At 44.6% G+C, this 22,874-nt stretch overlaps 1 protein-coding gene across 3 annotated transcripts; it reads right to left on the bottom strand.

Annotated features, from left to right (window-relative positions):
* Nucleotides 1-1,929: 1,929 nt before the first annotated feature.
* Nkx2-6 (NK2 homeobox 6) lies at nucleotides 1,930-5,892 on the bottom strand. Of its 3 annotated transcripts, none has more exons than XM_021181907.1 (2): nucleotides 5,431-5,892; nucleotides 1,930-2,837 (listed from the first exon to the last, which is right to left on the bottom strand). In XM_021181907.1, the coding sequence occupies exons 1-2, from the start codon at nucleotides 5,675-5,677 to the stop codon at nucleotides 2,221-2,223; spliced, it is 864 nt and encodes a 287-aa protein (XP_021037566.1). In that variant the 5' UTR covers nucleotides 5,678-5,892; the 3' UTR covers nucleotides 1,930-2,220. The 3 variants fall into 3 exon arrangements, with proteins under 3 accessions (XP_021037566.1, XP_021037567.1, XP_029324572.1); XM_021181908.1 differs by having other exon boundaries at nucleotides 1,962-2,837; nucleotides 5,427-5,521; XM_029468712.1 differs by lacking the exon at nucleotides 5,431-5,892 and adding an exon at nucleotides 4,655-4,715 and having other exon boundaries at nucleotides 2,124-2,837.
* Nucleotides 5,893-22,874: the final 16,982 nt, after the last annotated feature.

Raw genomic sequence — 22,874 nt, 5'->3', positions numbered from 1 at the left:
GATCCTGTTTACCTTACAAGTGTTCTTTAAACAGCATCTAGATGTTTTCTGTAGCATTCTGGACATAGCACCTATATGTCTCTAGTTTTAAAAATTAGAGGGCATGTCTAGGCAACAGAGAGCTGCCCAGAGTTAGGTTAATGGTCAGAGTTCTAGCTCCTTAAGTCTTACAGATGGAGAGACCAAGCTCAGAGAGGTTAGAAGACTCACCGAAGGTCACAGAGCATGCTCAGAATTAAACTCAGACCAGAGTAATGGACACAACTGCCTCCTAACTCTCTATCACCCTTCTGAAAGGAGGACCAAGGAGCACCGACTTTAAACCTCCTCTTCCAGTAAAGTGATTCATAAGGCAAATATTCAAAGACTGGGGATTCTAGGTGCTTTTCAAATGGAAGTTTTAAAAGCATTAAGTAAACTCTCCAACTCTGAATGATGATGAGAGTGGTGGTGATGATGAGGAAGAGGAGGAGGAGGAAGAGGATCATGATGGTAACCATTTAAAACTAAATACCTCAAATCTCTCACACCTCCCACAACTCCTGTCTAGACTCTATTTGGTACATGGCCTGGGAACCAGTGAGCTTAAAGGGAGGTGGGGGGTGGAGGTGGGGGATGGGCTGGGAGATGAAGGATCAGGAGCCAGGAAGTCTGCAAATGTATTGACTCTCCCACCTGGCCTAGGTGAAGCCTAGGCTGGGGACAGTCAGGACAGGAACCTTGGCTATCTCGCTGAGAGCTTTTTCTGTTTTGTTTAGAGATCAATTGCTTCCCATTTGGGGGACTTGTGAACACTAAGAGGTGAGAGGAGTGCCAGCTCTGAAGGTTGCAGATAAGACAGGATTGCTTACAGAGTGGCCCCCCTCTCTCGCCAAAGCCCAGGAGGACCAGCAGTTCCCAGTAGGGGAACTCACAAAGCCTGCAGCTTTTAGTAGTGGGCAGACTTCAGGAAAGACTGACAGTTTGGGGGCTGGGGACTTCCAAGGCTGTGTGTGTGTGTGTGTGTGTGTGTGTGTGTGTGTGTCTGCACTTTTCAAAGCAACACTTCTGGGCTCAGTGCAGGGAAGGAGAGGGAGAAGAGAGCTTTTCTTGCTCCCCCTTTCCTTGTGGAAGAAACCTTTAGTGTCCTGAGAGACCCAGAGTTCCTCAGTGTCTTCAGGAAGAAGGAGTTCCCTCAGGGTTGTATGTGAATCAGGTTAGGTCATTGTTTTTATGTTGGAGGCTGACCAAATAGGGGTGTCACAGCGCCCTGCAAGGTCTGCAGGGTGACTCAGGGTCATCACATCACTGTGTGTCTCTAGTCCACGTTTGAAAGGAAAGGGAGGCCACGCAATGGAACTGCAGTTCATTGTCTAACTCCCAAACTCCCAAATGCATGCTTTGATTTGTAGCTCAAACTACTGGGATAGGACTGTGGTTCTAAGGTTTGCACCTCTGCAAACATTTGAACTTGCCATATATCGGACCTTTCCATAGCAAAGCCCAGGCCTCTCCAGGGGAAACAGTCCTACCCAGACACTCTTCAGCGAAAGTCACCCACCTTCTCTCCACAGCCTTCTCTTAAGTACAGGGTTCGGCTGCATTTTTTCTCTGGAGGTTATGTCCAGAAAAATCTGTCAGGAAAGACCGACAGTTGGCGGTTGGGGACTTTATGTTAGATTTTCCCTATCTGACACACAGTATACAGCTCACCTTCTGTTTTCATTGCCCTTCCTCAGCCCAGCTAAATAACAAAGCCCTGAAAGGCGGCAGCCAAATCTCATTTGCTCTTGCCAGAAAAGGTGACCGTTTCCTAACTGGACAGATCTAAGCCTGCTTCTGGCTTTCACTACTGAGAGCCCTCCATCCTCTTTGCTTTCTCCCACAGCTTCCCCTTAGGTGGGAGAGCGTGGAAGTTTAACGTGGTTTAATCCCAGAGCCAGGATCTATCCATAATGCAGTACACGGTTGCTTCTATTACTTTTCTAGGCCAGAAGGGCAAGGGAATATGATTTATTAATTTCTTGTGCTAGTCTTTCTGCACAGCATCTACGTGGCTAGGTGGTTACACTTCCGAGGGAAACAATGTTCTCAAGGTCTTCAGGAGCCGCTCCTCCAAGCATTTCAGTTCTGAGACCAGTAAGGTGGGTAGTGCTTTCCAGCCCCGCTGCGACCAGCAGGAAGGGGAGGTGACCAGGCATCAGGCACCGCACTGAATGGCAGTAGGTAAGCTCAGGCTTTTTACCAGGCCGTGACTCCCTGAAGCTTGGCGGGCAAATGGCCCTGCGGGGCCGCACTTTGGCCACCTGGGCTGAAGCCAGAGCTGGCCAGTGGTGTGAGCGGCCCGGGGCCGGCGCCGGTGCAGCGGCTCGCATAACTAGCGTCGTAGGGAGTGCCCGCGTAGCCACCGAAGCAGGAATAGGCCGAGGTGGCTTTGTAGGGACCCAGGAATGCGGCTACGTCAGGATCCAGGCAGGGCTTGCCGTCCAGTACCAGTACTGGCACTGCTACCCGGCGCGGTGCTAGCGGGTGGCCCGCTAGTTCCAGAGTCTGGTCCTGGCGCTGACTCTTGGACTTGTAGCGCCGGTTTTGGAACCAGATCTTGACCTGCGTGGACGTGAGCTGCAGCGCGCTGGCCAAGTGCTCACGCTCGGGCGCAGTCAGGTATCGCTGCTGCTTGAAGCGCCGCTCCAGGGCCAGCACTTGGGCCTGCGAGAATAGCACGCGGGACTTCCGCTGTGGCCGCGTTCTGGTTGGAACCGGACCGCCTCGGCGCATGTCGCCGCTCAGGTTACCCACGCCGCGCTCGGTCATCGGGTTCCTGGTTCCAAGTGGGGAGATCGTGCTCGGGGAAGTTTCTAAAGTCACATGGAAGGAACACCATCAACAGCCAGCATCAGGCTCAGGTTTCCACTAGACCGCCCTCCCCCCTGCAGCTGAGCATCCTTCTGTCCTCTTACTCTTCTCTACCCTTTTCCGAATGCCCTATTTCTCCGATCTCTGAGGCTTTTGTACCCTCCAGAGCCTGAATAAAGTCTGGTACGCTGTGAGTCCCGGTCTACATTTCGTTTCGCAAATAGTAGACTTCGGATCAGATATGTTTCTTGTCTTCCGTTGTGTCTGGTAGTCCAAGAGTGTGAGGAATCTTAAAATGTGAGCGGGCCTATCAGAATGGGGCTGGATTTCAAACACACTTTACAAACACAGATGTGAATTAAGAACAAGGTATTCTCTGAGTGAATTAAAACCCGGGTATTTCCTGATCCCTACGCTCAGCTTGGAAATAGAGGTTCTCTTTGATTTGTGAAGCTGAGATCCACATTTTGGCTTTAAAAAAGTCTCTTCCTCTTCTAGGGTCCCTTTGGCAACTGGGTACTTTTTTCCCTAGCCAGGCTGTGACTATGTCCAAGTCCGCCTAGATGCAACCTCTTCTCTCCTGCTGCCCGTTTCTCTTGCCTTAAGATCCCTTTGGTCTCCACGGATGGTGGAGAGACACGCACAAGAGAGAAATTCGGGGACACAGAAGGGAACGAAGAGAGTGCAAGACAGGCAGAAGGTCCTCAAGAGGTCCCGCTGGCTCCCGGTTGGGATCTTGATTCTCAACCCCAGCCCTGCGCACAACCTCTAGGGAAAATGACTGTTTAAAAAGATTGAGAGAAAACATTTTTCTCCCGGAGGCGTATGCGCTTAAAGAAATGGAGGGCACCAAAGAGGGAGGAAAGAGGTTTGTTTTATTTTTTAAAAATACAAACGAGACTAACCTCCAGCAATACTGTAGAGCAAGCAAGACACTCCAATTGAAAGCCCCCATTAAGCAAAGGCAGTAAGCATAACTCCTTTACGGTCTGCGTTAGCCAGATCTACATATCCAGCCCCAGGCTAGTGATAGGATCCAAGCCCCCATCAGGAAAAGCGCCCCCACACAGGTAAATCCCAAAACAAAACTTAATAGAAACTTAATAGAAACTTTAACTGTGGGGTCTCCAAAATTATGAAAATTATCTCAAACTGAGATCATTCAAGTTGAATACTGAAAATAAACTCAGTTTATGAACTGGGTTTGATAGAACATAGCTTCCGTAGGACAGAGGGGACTGAATAAGGAGTGTCATCTGGCTTCCTTGAATTTCATTTTTACACAATGAAAATTGATTCTTTACTTTCTCTCACAACAATGGACACATTAAAGGTTAAATCACAAAACCCAAACCCAGTAGCCAAACAGATAAAAAGGTGTTAGAGCCCTGTGCCCTCTTAGAACAATTAGAGAGCCCTGAGCCCTGCTTTGAGGAAAGCACAGATTCAGATGGGAAGGCAGGTCCCTTGTCTTTTTGGTGAAGTTTATCAGATGACCCATTTCCCTGACCAACAGCCCTCAGCCAGGCTGGGGTGGGACCTGGGCGGCTGTCACAGTGGTAGAGGACAGGTTGCCGTGGGTTTCCAGTTAAAGGACCTCTGGGTGGGCTGGGGCTGGAGCAGTTGGGAGAGAAACAACCTTTTCTAGCAAAGCTAAAAGCAACTCTAAGTTAACAGACCCATGCCCAGGGAACTCAATATTTAGTGTCCACTACAAAAAAAACCCATACATTTCTTTTTGAACGGAACAAAATTTAATGTTCTCTTTTGGGGGACCAGTGATAAAAAGCCTCAAGTCAGAGGATAACTCAAAGATTACCTTTTACTAGGCTAGATTGTGGCCTTGATTATCTGTGGTCTGGCTTGGTAGGGTAGGCTGGTTGTGACAAACTATTTCCTTCCCCATCTCAGTCTGGTGGGAATACTCAGAAGGGCCTGGAGGCTGGGTGAGAAGACAGTTCATTTCATTCTTTCCAATGGCAGGCCTTCCCTGCCTATAAACACCACCTGGATTGTTATATAAGTTACCAGATTACAAATTCCTTGGACCAAGATCCATGATTCTGAGGGGGTCATCTCCAACTAAGGTCCCCTATTCTTAAGCACCCTCAGGTTCACTCGGAAAGCAACACACACACACACACACACACACACACACACACACACACATACACACTTTTCTGTAGAGGAAATGGGAGATAAGAAACGTGTGTGTGTGTGCGTGTGCGTGTGCGTGTGCGTGTGCGTGTGTGTGTGTGTGCATGCCCGCGCGCGTGCGCGCGCGTGCACATGTCCAGATAAATCAACATGCTCCAGGATGGTTCATCCAGGAAGGTTCAGGCTAGTCAGGTAAGGGCAGTGGTGATGAGGTATGGGGAGGGGAGCTCTCATAACCTGGCTCCATCCCCTCTTTGTGGTTATTAGAGGGGCGACTGTGGGAAGAAACATCCCAAAATTCATGGACTAGAAACAGAGAGGTTGCCCTTTGAACTCCTAAAATGAGGGGCGGTAGGATGGGACCCCAAAAGATGCACTTTCTCCCTCATTGACGACCCACTCCCTCAATAACACCTGTAGGAAAGAGCGCTTACTTACGTGGCTCCCCCACAGGATTCGAGTCCATCTCCAGGACTGTCTCCCAGGTGCACCGAAAAGGGACTGCTTGTGCCCTGTCGCCGCTCTCAGACCATCCAGATTCCGGGTTCATTCTTAGGTACCTAGGCTTTACTGGGTTCCTATGCAACTCCCATTGTGACGGGGTCTTGGAATCCTTCTGTTGGCACTCCAGCCTGAGAATGTCAGCTACCGAGAAAGGGGTGGAGGCCACAGGACTGGGCAGCATCTCGTAGCTGAGGGGAGGAGCTGACAAGTTCTCGACCACAGCCAGGTGTCGCACCCCCAACTTCCTCTTCTGTAGTGGCAGTCCTAATAGATTCTGGGATGCACACTCAAGATCCTGGACCGCGCCTTCCCTTGACTGGGGCACCAGGACCGGGTGATAAGATCGCGGTTCTCCATTGGTTCCCACAGAAACCACGTGCTAACCCTGAGCCTTCCTACCCAAAAACTGGTAATTTGGGCCGTTCTGTTGGTCCTCAGTCCCTCCACATCTTTTTGGGAGGTTTGGTTCCTACTGACATTTCTCAACAGGGAACAACAGAGAGCTCCCGAGGGGTCCGGTCTGAGGGGAGCCTGCTAGAACCTGCTACCTGGATTACCTGGATGGCACTTGTGGGGCTATTTTATGGCAACCAACCCATCTGTTTTTCCCAGTTAACACCTTCGAGGAAAAGGAAAATCTGAGGATAGAAAGCCGGGGAGTCCCCAAGATATGATAAGCCCGTGGTTCTCAACTGGTGTAAAGCCGGGTTTCTTCTCCAGATACTAATGACCAATACAGCCTGAGGAGCAATTCTTTTTGAGTCCAGCAACGCCAGGGTCTTGTCACTTGACAGGGAAGGGAAATTGAGTTGGGGGAGCTCTGGTCATCTTTAAGTATTTCTGGATTGGTTGGGAAGCAAGGTAAGCTCTTGCCCCAGAAGTGTAGAGGTAGGTTCATTTCATCTCTTCCCTGGGATTCTTCCCCCTTCTCTGCCTTAAAGCGTGTACAAGCGTGTCTAAGTGGGAAATTTTACCCAGTCTTAAATCTTCAGAACTGGGACACAGCTTGGGCATAGTATAATGTGTCTCCATGGTGTGCGAATGGTTAGGAACACGGAGAGAGTCAGCAGATATGATCGTGCAGAGACAAAGGACGAACATCTCGTTTTCATGAGGGTAAAAGTGTCCACTGGAGGGATAATAAATAAAACAGCTTGTAAACAAGAATTCTCCGCTGCTGGAGCTTATGCGAATGAGATCAACAAACCGGGTTTTGGTGTTACATTCCCAAAACAGGATGGAAAGATTTTTTTTTTTTTTTAAATCACTTAAAAAAAAAAAACTCACTATGAGATTTAAGGGATTTTCAGATAAAATGTTTTTAAAATCTTCTCACGAAAATTTAGTTACACAAGAGACTTAGATGTTATTTCCTGAACTCTCGATGAAAGGAACTCACCTATCCCTTTCCAGTCAGAAAACACAAAAACTTAAGAAATTTATTTCTTGGAAAGGGGCTGCAAACATGGAAGTGGATGGAGATCAGTGGACCACTTGAGGGTGTTAGTGCATCCTAGGAATCCTGTTCAAGCATCTTTAGTCTCTGAACCCTCTCCCAGGTCTAGATAGCACACAATTTTGAAAAACAAAAACTTCAGTAAAAAAAAAAATTCAGCAAATTTGATTTTTGCTATTAAGTAATTGTATAATTATTTCACATACATATTATGTAATCTTTATGATGAAGCAATATGCTTCCGGCTCTCTTTTTTTTTTTTCCTGGACAGAAACAAGGTTGAGAGATGGGAGTGGCAGAGGCGGGCAGTCCTGCTTCTAGCAAAGGTGCCTGTAGTGTTTCCCCTAAATAGACCTCAGTACTCCTCACTTTTTGTCCACAGGGATCTCAAATCCTGTGACAATTTGACTTACACTTTAATTTTTTTTTCTGATCAAAGTATTATGCACACACTGGAAAAGTGGAAAAACTGGTGGTGGTGGTGGTTGGGGGGGGGGGNGGAGATTGAAAATTTCCTCTCAGAAATACCTTTCTTGTTTAGTTTTACATGTGCTTAAATTTACATATATATTCATTAGTTTTTCGGAGTATGATTCAAAGAAAGAATTAAAATGTCCTACATTACAGATGGACCTTAACAGGATGAGTTCATAAATTTAGCTAATATTGATTTTTTCATCATCATTAATAAGACTTTATCTTTGTGGAAGCTTTATACCTTCACCCCTTCCATATATCCTTGGTATACATATGGAGAGGAAAAATTGAAGTATTTTAAGACTTTATTAAGACTTCTCCTAGACTTTGGAAAACTGTGCTATTGAACCCTCCCCTCCTCTCAGAGTTGCCCGAAAAGGGGGATGGAGTCTTCATTGGTGTTTACTCAGGCACGGCCTCTGACTGTCTGCGCAGAATACTTGGGATTTTGGAGAGCTGGGGACAAGAGCTCGGACCAGCCAATCAGACTCAGCAGATCAGTCGATCAGCCAGCAGCAGCAGCAGATCAGCCGCTGGCTGGCTCCCTGCTTTCCCATAAAACTATAAAGCCTGACGCTTCTGCTTGCTTCCGTTTCCGGGGCTTTGACTTTTGTTTTTTGTTGTTGTTTGTTTGTTTTTGCAGGACTTGAGGTTAAAGCAGCCCCGAGTTAAAATATTATGCCTTCCCGCTTTACAAGGAGCATCACGTGAAATTCGAAACTTGAAGAAGGGTTCCAACCTAGTGGTTTTTAACCTGTGGGTCGTCAGCGCCCCCCTTGAAGGGTCAAATAACCTTTCACAGGCGTAGACTCAGACCATTGAAAACCAGATAGTTAGATTACATTGTATAAGAGTAGCAAAATTATAATTATGAAGTACCAATAAAAGTACTGGGGGGGGGGCAGCTCTCCAGCTGGAGAGACTAAATTGCTTATGCCCATGACACCTTGATTTTCTATGCATCATTCCTTTTGCCAAAATCCATTTCCAAATTCTGAAGTAACTATTTCAATATGTGAAACGTTGCAATCATTCTAAAGCCAAAATAGTGCACCAAATTGTCCTTAAAGAAGTGGCAATTCCATTGTCACTGGGGACAACGTCCTGACCAGAATACCAATGGATTGTGGAGGCACTGAGATCAACAGTTAATAAATGGGATCTCACGAAAGTAAAAGTCTTCTGTAAGACAAAGGACAAAGGTCAAAGGGACAAAATGGCAGTCCACAGAATGGGAAAAGCTGTTCATCAACGCCACAGTGCTGATAACTAAAATACATAAAGGATTCAAGAAACTAGACATCAACAAACCAAACAATCCAATTAAAAATGGAGTACAGATCTAAACATAATTCTTGACAGAGGAATCTATAATGGCCAAGAAGCACTTAAAGAAATATCCAACATCATTAGCCAGCAGGGTAATGCAAATCAAAATGACTCTAGGATCCCATCTTACACCCATCAGAATGGCTAAGATTAAAAAGTGAGGCTGCCTGCCCCTCATGCTGGTGAGGATGTGGAGCAAGGGGGAACACTTCTTCATTAGTGGTGGGACTGTAAACTTGTACAGCCACTTTGGAAATCAATTTGGCAATTCTCAGAAAACTGGTGACCAATCTACCTGAAGACCCAGCTGTAACACTCCTGGGCCTATGCCCAAAGGATGCTCCACCATTCCACAAGGACACTAGTCATGTTCATAGCAGCTTTATTCATAATAGCCAGAAACTGGAAACAACCTAGATGTCCCGCAACCAAAGAATGGATGAAAAATTTTACACATCTATGCATACATAATACTTCATTTACAGGATGAAGTGTTACTCAGCTATTAAAAGCAATGACATGAAATCTTCAGGAAAATGGATGGAGCTAGAGAAGATCATCCTGATTGAGGTAACCCAGACCTGGAAAGACAAAGATGGGGTGTACTCGCTTATAAGTGGATATTAGCTGTAACGTAAAGGATAGCCATGCTACAATCCTTAGACCTGAAGTAGTAACAAGGAGTGCTCAAAAGGGGCCCTGAATGTCACTGAGAAGGGCAAATAGAACAGACATCATGAGTGGATGGGGGAGGGGCTGGATGTAGGTGGGGATGGAAACAAGAGGATCAGGTGAAGGGTGGGCAGAGGGAGAGAGAACTAAGAAAGAGAACTGGATTGGGGGTGGGGATCTTCAGGACAAGCTAGAAACCTAGGACAATGCAAACTTCCAGGAATCTTGAAGAGTGACTTTAGCTCAGACTTCTAGCAATGGGGGATATGGAACCTGAACCAGCCATCTCCCATAACCAGGCCATCTCCTGTAACCAGGCAAGACTTGCGATGGAGGGATTAGGATACCAACTCATTCACAAAGCCTTCGACCTACAATTGTCCTGCCTACAAGATGTGCTGGGGTAATAATGATGGAGCAGAAACTGAGGAAGTGGCCAACCAATAACTAATGTGGCTGGAGACCCATGCCCTGCGAGGGAGCCCATCCCTGACACTGCTATTGTTATTCTGTTGAATTTGCAGACAGAAACATAACATAACCATTAGAGAGGCTTCACCCAGAAACCGATGGAAGCAAATCCAGAAACCCACAGCCAAACATTAGGTAAAGCCTGTGGAAGAGAGGGAACAAGGATTGGAGGGGTCAAGGACACCATGAGAAAACCTACAGAGTCAACTAACCTGGGTCTATAGGGGCTCACAGAGACTGAACCTGCAGGGGATTGACATAGTCCCCCTCTGCACATATTAAAGTGTGTAGCTTGGTCTTCTAGTGAGGCTGCTAACAATGGGAACAGGGGCTGTCTCTGACTCTGTTGTCTGCCCTTAAGAGTCTTTCCCCATACTGAGCACGCAGTCTTATGGCAACTTGATATGCCAGGGCTGTTTGATAGCATGGGAGGCCACCTCTTTCTAAAGACAGAGAAGGAGTGGATGGGAGGAAGAGGAGTGGCAGGCAAAAAGATTTGGAGGAGAGGAGGAGGGGAGCCAGTTAGGGATGTAAAACAAACAAATCAATACAAGAAGAGGCACTACTTTTTAATCTCTATTCCTGTTCCCCTCTTCTCCAGGTCAGTACAGCCTCAATTTCATTACTTTATCCTTTCGATGCCTGTTTTGATATTGTTAAACCCAGGAACAAATGCACACATATTTTCCTATTTTAAAATTTCTCCTATTTTCTTGCAAAGACATTTCTAGCATGATAGCAGCGGGGTGTTTCGTCTCAATGTTGCAAAGTACAATATGTTCAAAGTTCAAAGTGAAGACTATCTGTATGGGAGCATATAATAAAGTTAAACATACAATGCAATGTACACTGTATATATTTAAATTCAGTGCGCATGTACATCTTGTCTTTCAGAACAATTCAGTAGAATGTGGAAACAGCTATCATTCCAAGCAAACCCAGAAGGGACTCTGGAGAAAGAATGGCAGTGGTACCTGTTTGAAGCTTCATGAGTCTCCTCGACTCCATCACCTGCACTTTCAAGCTAAGCCAAATGCAGCTGCTTGGCGACCATATTGTCTGTATTTCCCCTACAATTCCACTCAGTATATCTCTTATACTATGCTTTTTCCTAAGCAACGTCCAGTGAATTTTGTTGATCCACATGAGACTATTTTAGTACATTCAAAATGATTCCATTGAGCAGATGTTCCTTGAGTGCCTCATATATATGGACCAAGGGTCCAAATTGAACAATGCACTTTATAAGGAATTATCCTTATATTATCAAAGAGGTGTTGGGTAATCTAGTATTGTATGGGAGGGCCAGCTTACCACACCGTGGACCATGGGATGCATTGTCTTCTAAGTTTTTAGTCATCTGATGGAGAAGAAATAGTATCTCAGTGATGTATCCTCTTTATGTTTGAGAGGCATATACATGTGTATATGTAACAATTTATATATGTATGTATATATAATATAGAAAGCATGTACCTATGTATACTTGAATGTATATACACAGATTCTATCTTTCCCACTTTAATAATTTCAAAATTATTTATTTATACATACATGAGTAATCTGTATTCACACACACTCAGAAGAGGAAATCAGATCCCATTACAGATGGTTGTGAACCACCATGTGGTTGCTGGGAATTGGGCTCAGGATCTCTGGAACAGCAGCCAGTACTCTTAATTGCTGAAGTCATCTCTCCAGCCCCATTCCTTTAATAATTTTTAAACCTTCTCTATAGTAATGATTCTGACCCACTACTGCAAGTATTTTCTCCCCCTTAGCTGAATTTCTGCACTTTCAGTGTCTCCTGGAGTCTTTTATCCATTCCTCACTATGACTTTAGTCATAGTGAGAAAAGTTTGACTGCTAGCTGTTCTAGTATTTGTATGCTTTCATTATTTTCACCTTCTTGTATTCAAGTATATGATGTGGTAGAATATTTCACAGTTTTATCATCATCATCATCATCATCATCATCATTGGCTGTGCTGTGGCCATTTTAATAATTTACCTGTCAACTTCAGAAATACTTCCTGTGAATCCCTGAGATGCTTCGGTCCTTCTTAGAAGAGGGAACAAAATACTCACAGGAGGAAATATGGAGACAAAGCACAGACTGAAGGAAAGACCATCAGAGACTGCCCCGTCTGGGGATCCATCCCATATACAGTCACCAAACCCAGACACTATTGTGGATGCCAAGAAGAGCTTGCTGACAGGAGCCTGATATAGCTGTCCCCTGAGAGGTTTTTCCAGAGCCTGACAAATACAGAGGCAGATACTTGCAGTCAACCATTGGACTGAGCACAGAGTCCCCAATGGAAGAGTTAGGGAAAGGACTGAAGGAGCTGAAGGAGTTCGCCACCCCATAGGAAGAAGAACAATATCAACCAACCAGACCCCTCAAGAGTTCCCAGGGACGAAACTACCAACCAAAGAGTACACATGGAGGGACCCATGGCTATAGTCACATATGTAACAGAGGATGACCTTGTCTGGCATCAATGGGAGGAGAGGCCCTTGGTCTTATGAAGGCTCGATTCCCTAGTGTAGGGGAGTGCTAGGGCACCAGGGCAGGGAGGCAGGAGTGAGTGGGTGGGCAACACCTTCACAGAAGGAGGGTGAGGGGGATGGGATATGGGATTTCCATGACAGGGGAGGGAACTGGGAAAGGGGATAACATTTGAAATGTAAATAAAGGAAATATCCAAAATAAATAAATAAATAAATAATAAATGAATGAGTGAATGAAAGATAGAAAGTGCTTAGGTGGAGAAAAGGATGGCAATTCCCTTTGTTAATTTTAATTGTTTAGTTAATTATAAATTGTGTAAAAGTGGTGTTTTTGGGTCCATTAGTAAGGCACTGGGCTCAGTTTCCAGCTCCATAAGGTATTGTGTGCAAGTATGATGGATGGCTCTATTATCTTTATCTATCTTCTATCATCTATTTATCTATCATCTAGACATCTGTCATCAATCTGTGTTCGTACTTCAGGCTTGGCTGGGAGCCCAATCTCCAGCTCTCACATGCTAGCTATACTAGGTCTGGCGTGGCAGAGTGTGTGGACCCTCTGCCTCTCACCAATGCCCTTAGCTTCCAGCTCCCTCTGTTCCATACCTTCTCTGTGAAAAAGGAACTCATCCCAGTTAACAAGACCTAGCTCCAAAATGCAGGGGATTCGGAGGTTGCTAGGGATGGTGGAGTGCAAGTGTCCTGCTGCTAGGCATGCTTATCAGCATCGACTCCCAGCTCTGCTTCAATTAACATTTCAGCACCAGCCGCCAAGTGCCAAGCACTGATAGGGCCAGGCCACCAGCAAGCCATGGAAAAATAAACTCTAGATCTGGTGTGTGTGCATGCATATGTGCGTGCATGTGTGCTTTTGTGTGTGTGCATGTGTGTGTGTGTGTGTGTGTGTGCAGATCCCAGAGCATCCCAGAGGGTTTGGGTTTGGGTTTGGGTTAGGGTTTGGATTTGGGTTTGGGTTAGGGTTAGGGTTAGGGTTAGGGTTAGGGTTAGGGTTAGGGTTAGGGTTAGGGTTAGGGTTAGGGTTAGGGTTAGGGTTAATCATTGCTTCTCTGCAGTCGTCTGTGTCTGGAGGAACCGCACATTGCAGCTGGGGCTTTGTGAATGAAGGTTCTCTATGTAGTGCAGGCTGGCCTTGACCTTGTGATCTTCCTGCTTCTGTCTAATGGAGTTTGGGGTTGCAGGCCGCTCTGTACTCCCTCCAGGGTGCCCCTCAGCCCCTGCAGATCTCGTGGCCAGGGTTGTACAGATGTTCCCAGAATGGGTGCTGGGTTTCACACAGTGTGCACCCGATTTTAGCTTCCAGAGTCGGGTATGGGCTTCTATGATGTCATCGATATCCCTTTGAGATAAAGAACTGTATTTTGAGGTGCAGTGGGGCCAGTAACTCTATTTTATAGCTGTCAGCCTGGTGAGCTAGTACTATTTCAGGGCAGAGCCCACTGCGTCAAATTGCATTTCTGTAGGACGTTAGCATTATGGTTATTTCTCAAGAATGAACAAGATGTCCGTCATGCCTGCCTTCGTGGAAACCGAAATAAGAGTGTTTATGAACTGAGTGCATATGTCTGGAGTGTTAGGTTAGGTTGATTTTATTTTCTTGTGGTGCTGAGGATTGGAATCAGGACCTGTGCATGTGCCAGGCAAAAGTTCTATTGCTGATTTATACCCTGATCTGTACTGTTACCTTTTGGAGATACAGCATTTCCCTTATGTGTCTCCCTCCCTTTCTTCCTCCCACCCCCAACCCCTGTGTGTGCTTGTATGTTTATCTGTGTATGTCTCTGTGTGTCTAGGTAAATGCTTACCACTTATTGAATATGAAGGACAGTGGAATATCGGCAGGAGGCAGTTCTCTCTTTCCACCATGTAGGTCTTAGGGTTCAAACTCAAGAGCACCAGGCTTGGTGGTAAGTGCATTTACCTGCTTAGCCACCGAGACAGTCCCAGGAGTTTAATTTTTTAAAAGATTATTTGTTTATTTTATGTATATGAGTACACTGTTGATGTCTTCAGACACACCAGAAGAGGGCATCAGATCCCATTATAGATGGTTGTGAGCCACCATGGGGTTGCTGGGAATTGAACCCAGGACCACAGGAATAGCAGTCACTGCTCTTAATCACTGAGCCATCTCTCCAGCCCCCCTCCCCCACCCCCGGAGTTTAATTTTTAAAAGGTAACTTAAGCACACGCCTTAGAGAACATAAAAACCTGGCCCTGCTGAGGTGATTTGTAGATCAGATACTCTTGTAAGTGACTGGGGACAAGTCTGAGGTGAGTGTACTTATTAAACCAACTTCCAGGTTCTCAAGCTCTTGGCTGAATAAAATGTGAACCAGGTTCTAGGAGGTCATTTAGAACATCTTCCTTCTACCCAACATTACTCACTCCTAAGGCACTCGGTCTGTCAGTGTGGCCCTCCTGAGGTGTCTGTGGTCTACCCCCTTGTACATGGTTACTTGCATGTGAGGCAGTTCATTTGTAATACAGTTGTGGGCTTCAGTGCTTCCTGACTCTGAATGGATACTAAGGATAGTGGAAACTCCTCAGAGAGTCCCTGGACCAGAGCTTGCACATAATTCTCTCAGACACACAGGGAGGAGCATGGGGCACAATGGAACATGCCTGTAGCCCTAGCACTGAGGAAAACAAGGTAAGAGGATTTCGAGTTTGAGGCAAAGTCTGGACCACATAGCAAGCAGTTCACCTCCTTTTCATTTTAGAAACAGGTTCTCCCTATGTGGCACTGGATCTTGGCTTGTAGACTAGGCTGGATTTGAACTTGCAGAGATCCTTCTGCCTCTGTCTCCCCTGACTGTTGGGACTACAGTTATATGCCATCTCACTCAGCCTCAAGATCCTTTCTCAAAACAAAACAACCATGAGAAAAGGCATTGTTCATGTACTGCCAGGGCTGCTGGGGGGGACTCCATTACTTTGTCCCTAGTGGCCACTGGTGGCAAATTAGTCTCACTTAAAGCGTTGGGGGTGGGCTACCACATGGACCCAGATAGAGCAGGCACAGACACAGACACAAGTTAGTATTTGGTGCTCTGTAGATAAATTATCCTGATAACTGAGAGTGTTTCCCCTTCTATCCACTCCCAGACAGTCTGACGCTGGGCTAGTGTAACATTAGAGTGAGGGACTCATTTAAATGCCAGCCAGGGAGGGCTTCTGTTCTGAGCAGAGCTATTTTATCAATCTGTTGATTGATGCTGGAAAGCCTGACATCTAGTGGACTCCTCTGGTTTTTACTGTCATTTGGATCCCGTTCTAGCACCTGAGTGCCTCTCTAGGGCAGTGCTGGGGTGCATCTGTGTTCAGAGGGCCTAAGGCATGCGTGTAGGGGGCTAGCTAGAAGGAGGCAAATCTAGTCAAGCTTGCTATCCATTGTTCTTTCCCAAGTCCTAGCAAGCAGGAGAGATTAGGGAACAGGGGTAGTAGAAAGATAATAAGATGCTTGGCTTTGATTAATCAGGCAATTCTTTTTTTTTTTTTTTCTTGTAACTGCTTTTTTTTTATTACATATTTTCCTCAATTACATTTCTAATGCTATCCCAAAAGTCCCCCATACCCCCCCCCACTTCCCTACCCACCCATTCCCATTCTTTTGGCCCTGGCATTCCCCTGTATTGGGGCATATAAAGTTTGCAAGTCCAATGGGCCTCTCTTTCCAGTGATGGCCGAATAGGCCATCTTTCGATACATATGCAGCTAGAGACAAGAGCTCCGGGGTACTGGTTAGTTCATCATGTTGTTCCAACTATAGGGTTGCAGATCCCTTTAGCTCCTTGGGTACTTTCTCTAGCTTCTCCATTGGGAGCCCTGTGATCCATCCAATAGCTGACAGTGAGCATCCACTTTTGTGTTTGTTTGGCCCCGGCATAGTTTCACAAGAGAGAGCTATATCTGGGTCCTTTCAGCAAAATCTTGCTAGTGTATGCAATGGTGTCAGCGTTTGGAAGCTGATTATGGGATGGATCCCTGGGTATGGCAGTCTCTAGATGGGGCAATTCTTAATTATTCAGATTTTTAAATTTTTACTTGGGATCTCCTCTAAGTATCTCTACGTGTCTGGAACAGAAAGAAGGGGGAAGGGGATGCTGAAACTGTGCTTATTAATATAAGTATAAGAGACAGGCCCAGGGAGATCAAATAGGGCTGAGAACAGTCTTAGAAGTTGGAGGCCAGGGCTTCTGCTTGGATGAGGACTTAGGGTCCTCTTTCTTATACCTGTACTGTTGCCTCTGAGGATTCCAGCAAAGGACATTTTTTTCCTACTAGCTGACTTCCTGCCAAGTAGCTGTGTATAAATATGGTTGACTTAATAACAAGCCATTCATCTGGAATCACAGCATTCCTTTCCCACTTTGAACAAAGGAGTGATTATTAATAACAGTCAATATTTTTATGTTAACCAGGTACTTTTATTTTTTTTCCCTGTGTCTATACAACTCCTTATCTACCTATGGTCTTTGGATGTCCTTATAAATCCTTCTGGTCTTTGTTCAACTCCTTTTGATTTCTCCTCTCAGGGTGCTTATAGGAGAGAAGGACACCAAGGTTTTAAATCCAATGCTGTAACACATAGTTGTGTGGCAGGTTAGGAGTTCAACATACAGGGTATGGAGGAAAGGACACTGGGGGCATTGTGTGTTCAGGTGAGTAATTGCCATTTTAAGAAGGAGGGTTACAAATGACAGCCGTCTGATATAGACAACTTAGAGGAAGAATTTATTTGGGCATGGTTTTAGATATCAGTCCACAGTCCTTGACTCTGTTGGTTCTGGGCTCATGGTGAGGTAGACAATCATGGCAGCAGGAGTATGTGGCAGAGTGTTTTAACCTCATTGTAGATGGGAAGCAGAGAGGATGGGGCATAGGACCAGGTATAACCTTCAAAAGTATGCCACCAGTGACCTACTTCTTCTGGAAGGAGGAGGAGAGGGAGGAGGAGGAAGATGAGGGAAAAGGAGAAGGAGAAGGAGAAAAAGGAGAAGAAGAAAGAGGAGGAGGAGGAGAAGATAAGGAGGAAGAGAAAGAGGAGAAGGAGGAGGAGAGGGAGAGGGAGAAGGAGGAGCAGGAGCAGGAGGAGGAGGAGGAGAAGGAGAAAAGAAGGAGAAAAGAAGAAGACAAAGGAGACAAGGGAGATGATGAAGAAGATGAAGAAGACAAAGACGAAGAAGAAGAAGAAGAAGAAGAAGAAGAAGAAGAAGAAGAAGAAGAAGGAAGAAGAAGAAGAAGGAGGAGGAGGAGGAAGAAGAAGAGGAAGGAGGAGGAGGAGAAAAGAAGAAGACAAAGGAGACAAAGGAGACGAAGGAGAAGAAGAAGAAGAAGAGAAGGAGGAGGAGGAGGAGGAGGAGGAAGAGAAAGGAGAAGGAGGAGGAGGAGGAGAAAAGAAGGAGAAAAGAAGAAGAAAAGAAGAAGACAAAGGAGACGAAGGAGAAGAAGAAGAAGAAGAAAAAGAAGAAGAAGAAGAAGAGGAGGAGGAGGAGGAAGAAGAAGAAAGGAAGGAGGAGGAGGAGGAAAGAAGACAAAGGAGACAAAGGAGACGAAGGAGAAGAAGAAGAAGAAGNGGAGGAGGAGGAGGAAGAAGAAGAAAGGAAGGAGGAGGAGGAGGAAAGAAGACAAAGGAGACAAAGGAGACGAAGGAGAAGAAGAAGAAGAAGAAGAAGAAGAAGAAGAAGAAGAAGAAGAAGAAGAAGAAGAAGAAGAAGAAGAAGAAGAAGAGGAAGAGGAAGAAGGAGGAGGAGGAGAAAAGAAGAATAAAAGAAGAAGACGAAGAAGATGAAGACGAAGAAGAAGACAAAGATGAAGAAGAAGAAGAAGAAGAAGAAGAAGAAGAAGAAGAAGAAGAAGAAAAGAGGAAGAAGAAGAAGAGGAGGAAGGAGGAGGAGAAAAGAAGAAGAAAAGAAGAAGACAAAGGAGACGAAGAAGACGAAGAAGAGGAAGACAAAGATGAAGAAGACGAAGAAGAAGACGAAGAATAAGAATAAGAATAAGAATAAGAATAAGAAGAAGAAGAAGAAGAAGAAGAAGAAGAAGAAGAAGAAGAAGAAGAAGAAGAAGAAGAAGAAGAGGACTCCATGTAACTTCCTGAAACTGGACCACCATTTGGCCACCAAGCATTCAACATGTTAGCCTATGGGGGCATTTCATTCCCAGACTGTAACAGCCTTTTTTGAAGTACTTCCACACTGAAGAAGTGTTATGGTAAAATGTCCTACAGGTTTATATGTTTGAACAGTTGGTTCCTGGCTATCAGCATTATATAGGGGATTATGGGGCCTTCAGGAGGTAACCTGGGTGGAGGAAGTGGGTTTCTGGGAGCAGAGCTTAACCTTACGAGTTACAACCCAGCCCCAGTTCCAGCTGGGGCTTTCTTTTTCCTTATGCTCAGATATGTGGATGTTCCTAGTGGCATGCTTCCTATTGCCACGAGTTCCACCATGCCTTCCTGGTCATGTTGGGACTGTACCCTCTGAAAGCATGGACCACAATGAATCCTTCTTCCTTTACCTTGTTTCTGTCAGGTATTCTCTCATAGAAACAAAGGTAACTAATACAAGGATTGAGCCAAACAGGTGTTCCCAGGTAAATAGCTAGAGCAAAGACTTGAAGCTGGGATGTGTACAGAGCATCTGTGTATTGAGAATATGGGATGTGTGCAGAGCATCTGTGTATTGAGAATATGGGCTGTGTGCAGAGCATCTGTGTATTGAGAATAAACATGGTACAGAGAATAGAAAGGGGGTAGTAATTAGAGATTAGATGTGGAGCAAGGTTAGTGAAGGGTTTTAGTTTGTCCATTTGAGGGTAAGTAGGAACATTGGGATGTTGAGGCCAGCCAGCAGCTCACATGTCCGGGTTCGAGCCTGGGAGGCATCTTGGAATCTGGAAGAAAAGAGGGAATCTAGGTGACGAGAGAAAGGATGGAACCAAGACAATAGTCTGATCAAGGTTCAATTTTAATATTGGGGAACACACACTTATAAAGAAGGGGGGCCCATTCCTGCCGAATCATCCTTGGAGTCCAGCTGTGGGTGACCACATGTAGGCTCTGGAACAGCTAGGTGGCAGGTAGCAGCAGCGACAGTGATAGAGCAATAGAGTGGCAGGCTCCACCCCAGGTGATCTCCTAGTGACAACAAGTCAAGCCTGCTCAGCCTGTTTTCAGGCTGGGGGGTTAGGGGGGAGAAGGTTACATCTCCTCCCTGTTATTAATATAAAACAGAAAGGCTGGACTGAGGCATAAAATTTATTTGTGCTCTATAGTTATGCCTGAAATCTTAGGGCCTAATGAAGAAACCTGTCTCAGTGGGATTTCCTAACTTTCTCATGGTAAACCCTTATTTGGTTAAGACTGTCCTCCTGTCCTAGTAAACATTTTGCAGACTAGTCCTGAGATGTTGGCTCCATCTTTTGTAATGTTTGATTAGTTACTGAGTAGGTAACTTCCTTGCTGAATTCCTACTGAATTCCAAGTGCTGGAGCACTGGTGAAGACTTAACTATATCAGAATTCAATCTTAAAAGGCACTATAATAAGATAACACTAAAGGAGAACACGTGGATCCTCCTTAACAGCCTTGGGTGATAGGCAGGGAACAGGGAGGAGGGGATGACGACCGGCTCCTTAGCACAAGGCCATTTGGCTTGTTAGGGTGGGAGACTGTGAAGGACTTGCCTTCTCACGGTATGATCTCCAACCTCTTCCCCCTTTGAATTAAATTTAATAAGGCCACACTTAACTGAGGTGATCAAATGATCTTCTCGTCCTTGGATGAGCGGGCATTAACCATAACTGGGGGAGCATTGACCCAATTCTTCCCGTGGGTGCTGTCACGACCCACAATCATGGCTCTTGGTATCTTTTGGGGTGGGAAGGCAGAGTCTCAGAAAGATTCTTTTGGTTGTAACTGGAACTAGATACCAACCTCCATCCAAACCGGGTGTGTCTCTCAGGGAACTCAGAAATGGTCAAGTTGGACCTTCCCCTGCAATGCTTAGCCTTGTACCCATGCTGGTACCCATACCAGATTTGTATTATCACGAACAAGCATGCATAGCTCTGAGTCCTGTGCAGTTCCTAAAGGAGAATTGTCAACCTCAGATTCAGCAAGGCCTCTACAAGAATTATGCCAATTGTAACACCACGATTTGTGGCTCTTAGGCTATATTAGGAGCTGGAGATCACCCTCCTCATCTCTATTGTCTCCACGGTCTGAGGAACCAAGGGGACCTTGCATTTGCAGCAAGGGTGGAAAACTGGAGACCAGCAGTTGCTCTTTCTGCATCAGTGGGAGGGACATCTTCTTCGTCTGAGTCTCGGATACCTAGTGGATGATAGTGAACTGCAACTGGCTTGCTTAAAGCAACTTCAATCTGTGACTTAACAAAACTGGTTAATCTATTAAAGGCCCAAGGGCCAAAAGACAAAAGCAGTAAAATACCCACGAAAGGTCCCAAAAGGCTGGGAAGTAAGGTAGTGAGCCAAGGAGGAGTAGAAAACCAATTTTTATACCAATATTCTTGCTTCTCTCTGTTGCATATTCTCTCTACTAAACTAGTTCTAACTATGTCTATGCTATCTTGAACTAAGCCAGTCTTATCAGAATAAAAACAACTTTCTTCTAATATCTGAAATTTCTGCCTTTCTAGCCCTAATAGCAAACCTTAATCCCAAATTAGACCAAAAGCCACAATATGTGCTGGAATGCTTTTAGAATGAAAATTAGTAGCTGCCACCTGCATGCTTTTGGGGGCAGGGTTGCACGCCTGCTGCAGTCAGGCTGAAGGTGTTGATTGACCTGCTTGAAAAACAAAATCCAGACAGTGAAAGGTAACAGTGCAAAAGTTTCTTTGTGGAAGCCTAGGTACTTTCTTCAGTTGCAAATTAGCAACAATCAAGCTCAGGCTCTGGCCTCGGAGGTGTGGGGGAGCTGGATTTAGAATTAGTAAAAAGGCCAGAGATTCTCTGGAAGTGGAGGCTATGCTCCAAATTAACTTTGCTAGATAATTAAGATTTTTAGCTTTCTACAATATGAATCTCTAATATTGGAATTATTACTAGACCAATCTAAGATTGAGTTAGAATAACTGGTCACATTGAAGAAAAGAGAAAAATCATTATGACTATTAAATGACTAATCTTTCTAAGTCAGAATATACAGTCTCTGATGATCTTTTTGCCATAAAGTTAAAAAGCTTGAAGCAAGACAGCTTCACTAGTCCAATCTGGAAAAATGGCAAGCAAGGATGGGTTGAAAACATGTACCCAATTTAGCTTCCTTGTCACTTCAGTCAGGGCACTGAGCCAACTCACCTGCCAGCTTGTCACACGAATTAGCCATCATGCTTCTGCAGCGTTCTGTGGAGAGAACCTATGTTTTTCCCTTCCCTAATAAGGTAGCTGTTTAAGATCAAACCATATGCCAATAAGTAGATCCTTTTTAGATACTATAAAGCATTTATTAAATTCTTTGACATCAAAATTCTAAAATAAAAGTATGATTTAAATAGTGTGTGGGAATGCACTAAATAATATGCACGGGGATATAATTTCACCCTTCTTTGTCTTTTAAGAAGTTAAAGTTTTAAAGTTCCACAATATGTTGTCCTTTAGAATTAATAACTTGTTGACAAAAAATCTCAAATACTGGACTGTTATAGTCAGTATTCATGTAACATGGGTAGTGACTAATTGCACTTTCAATTGTTTCTCTTAAGGAGCAGTTGTAACTAGAAAGCTTGAAAGGTTATTAATAGTCACACGTGTATAATTTATTTATTTATTAACTTAGAAATAAGAGTATTTGTTTGCAGCAATTTATTAAGTATAAGTCCTCAAGAATTCACACCCTTATGTGGAAACAAGTAGTAACTGAGGACACTAAGAGGAAAGAATTTTACATGTACAATTTTCAAGAATACTAAAACATTATCTTAAACCATAACTGTTTTAAATATATAAAGAACGAGATTATATATCCAATCTATCTTATATGTAGGACCTGTAGGCTGCCTGAGATATAAATCCAGCATGGCATTGCTTTAAGATGTCCAGGAAATCCAGAACAATTTATTAAATGTCTAAAACCAGCCTTCTTAAAAGGACAGCATTTTTTCTATGAGTTGTATATGCATGAGAAATTGCAAATTTGAGAATTAATAGCATCTGAAGGATGAACAATCTTAAGCAATTGTGAGCTNTGAGATATAATATTGACTATTAATATACAAATTAAGATTTGATTGTTCAGCATTTTAAAATACCATCCACAGCACACAACTTAATTATCTGTGCTGAAGCAGGAGGAAACTTAAAAGAATAAGCGTGTGATCTAATTCACAGCTACTTATTTCCCATAGAGGGGTTGTTTTTAAACTCAATAATTGGAATGCATGCATGTATGAATTTATAGAAGATACAGAAGCAT

The sequence above is a fragment of the Mus caroli genome, chromosome 14 (assembly GCF_900094665.2).
Source record: "Mus caroli chromosome 14, CAROLI_EIJ_v1.1, whole genome shotgun sequence".
Taxonomy (NCBI): Eukaryota; Metazoa; Chordata; class Mammalia; order Rodentia; family Muridae; genus Mus; species Mus caroli.
The sequence above is the reverse complement of the archived record's forward strand: the minus strand, read 5'-3'. Positions and strand labels throughout refer to the sequence as shown.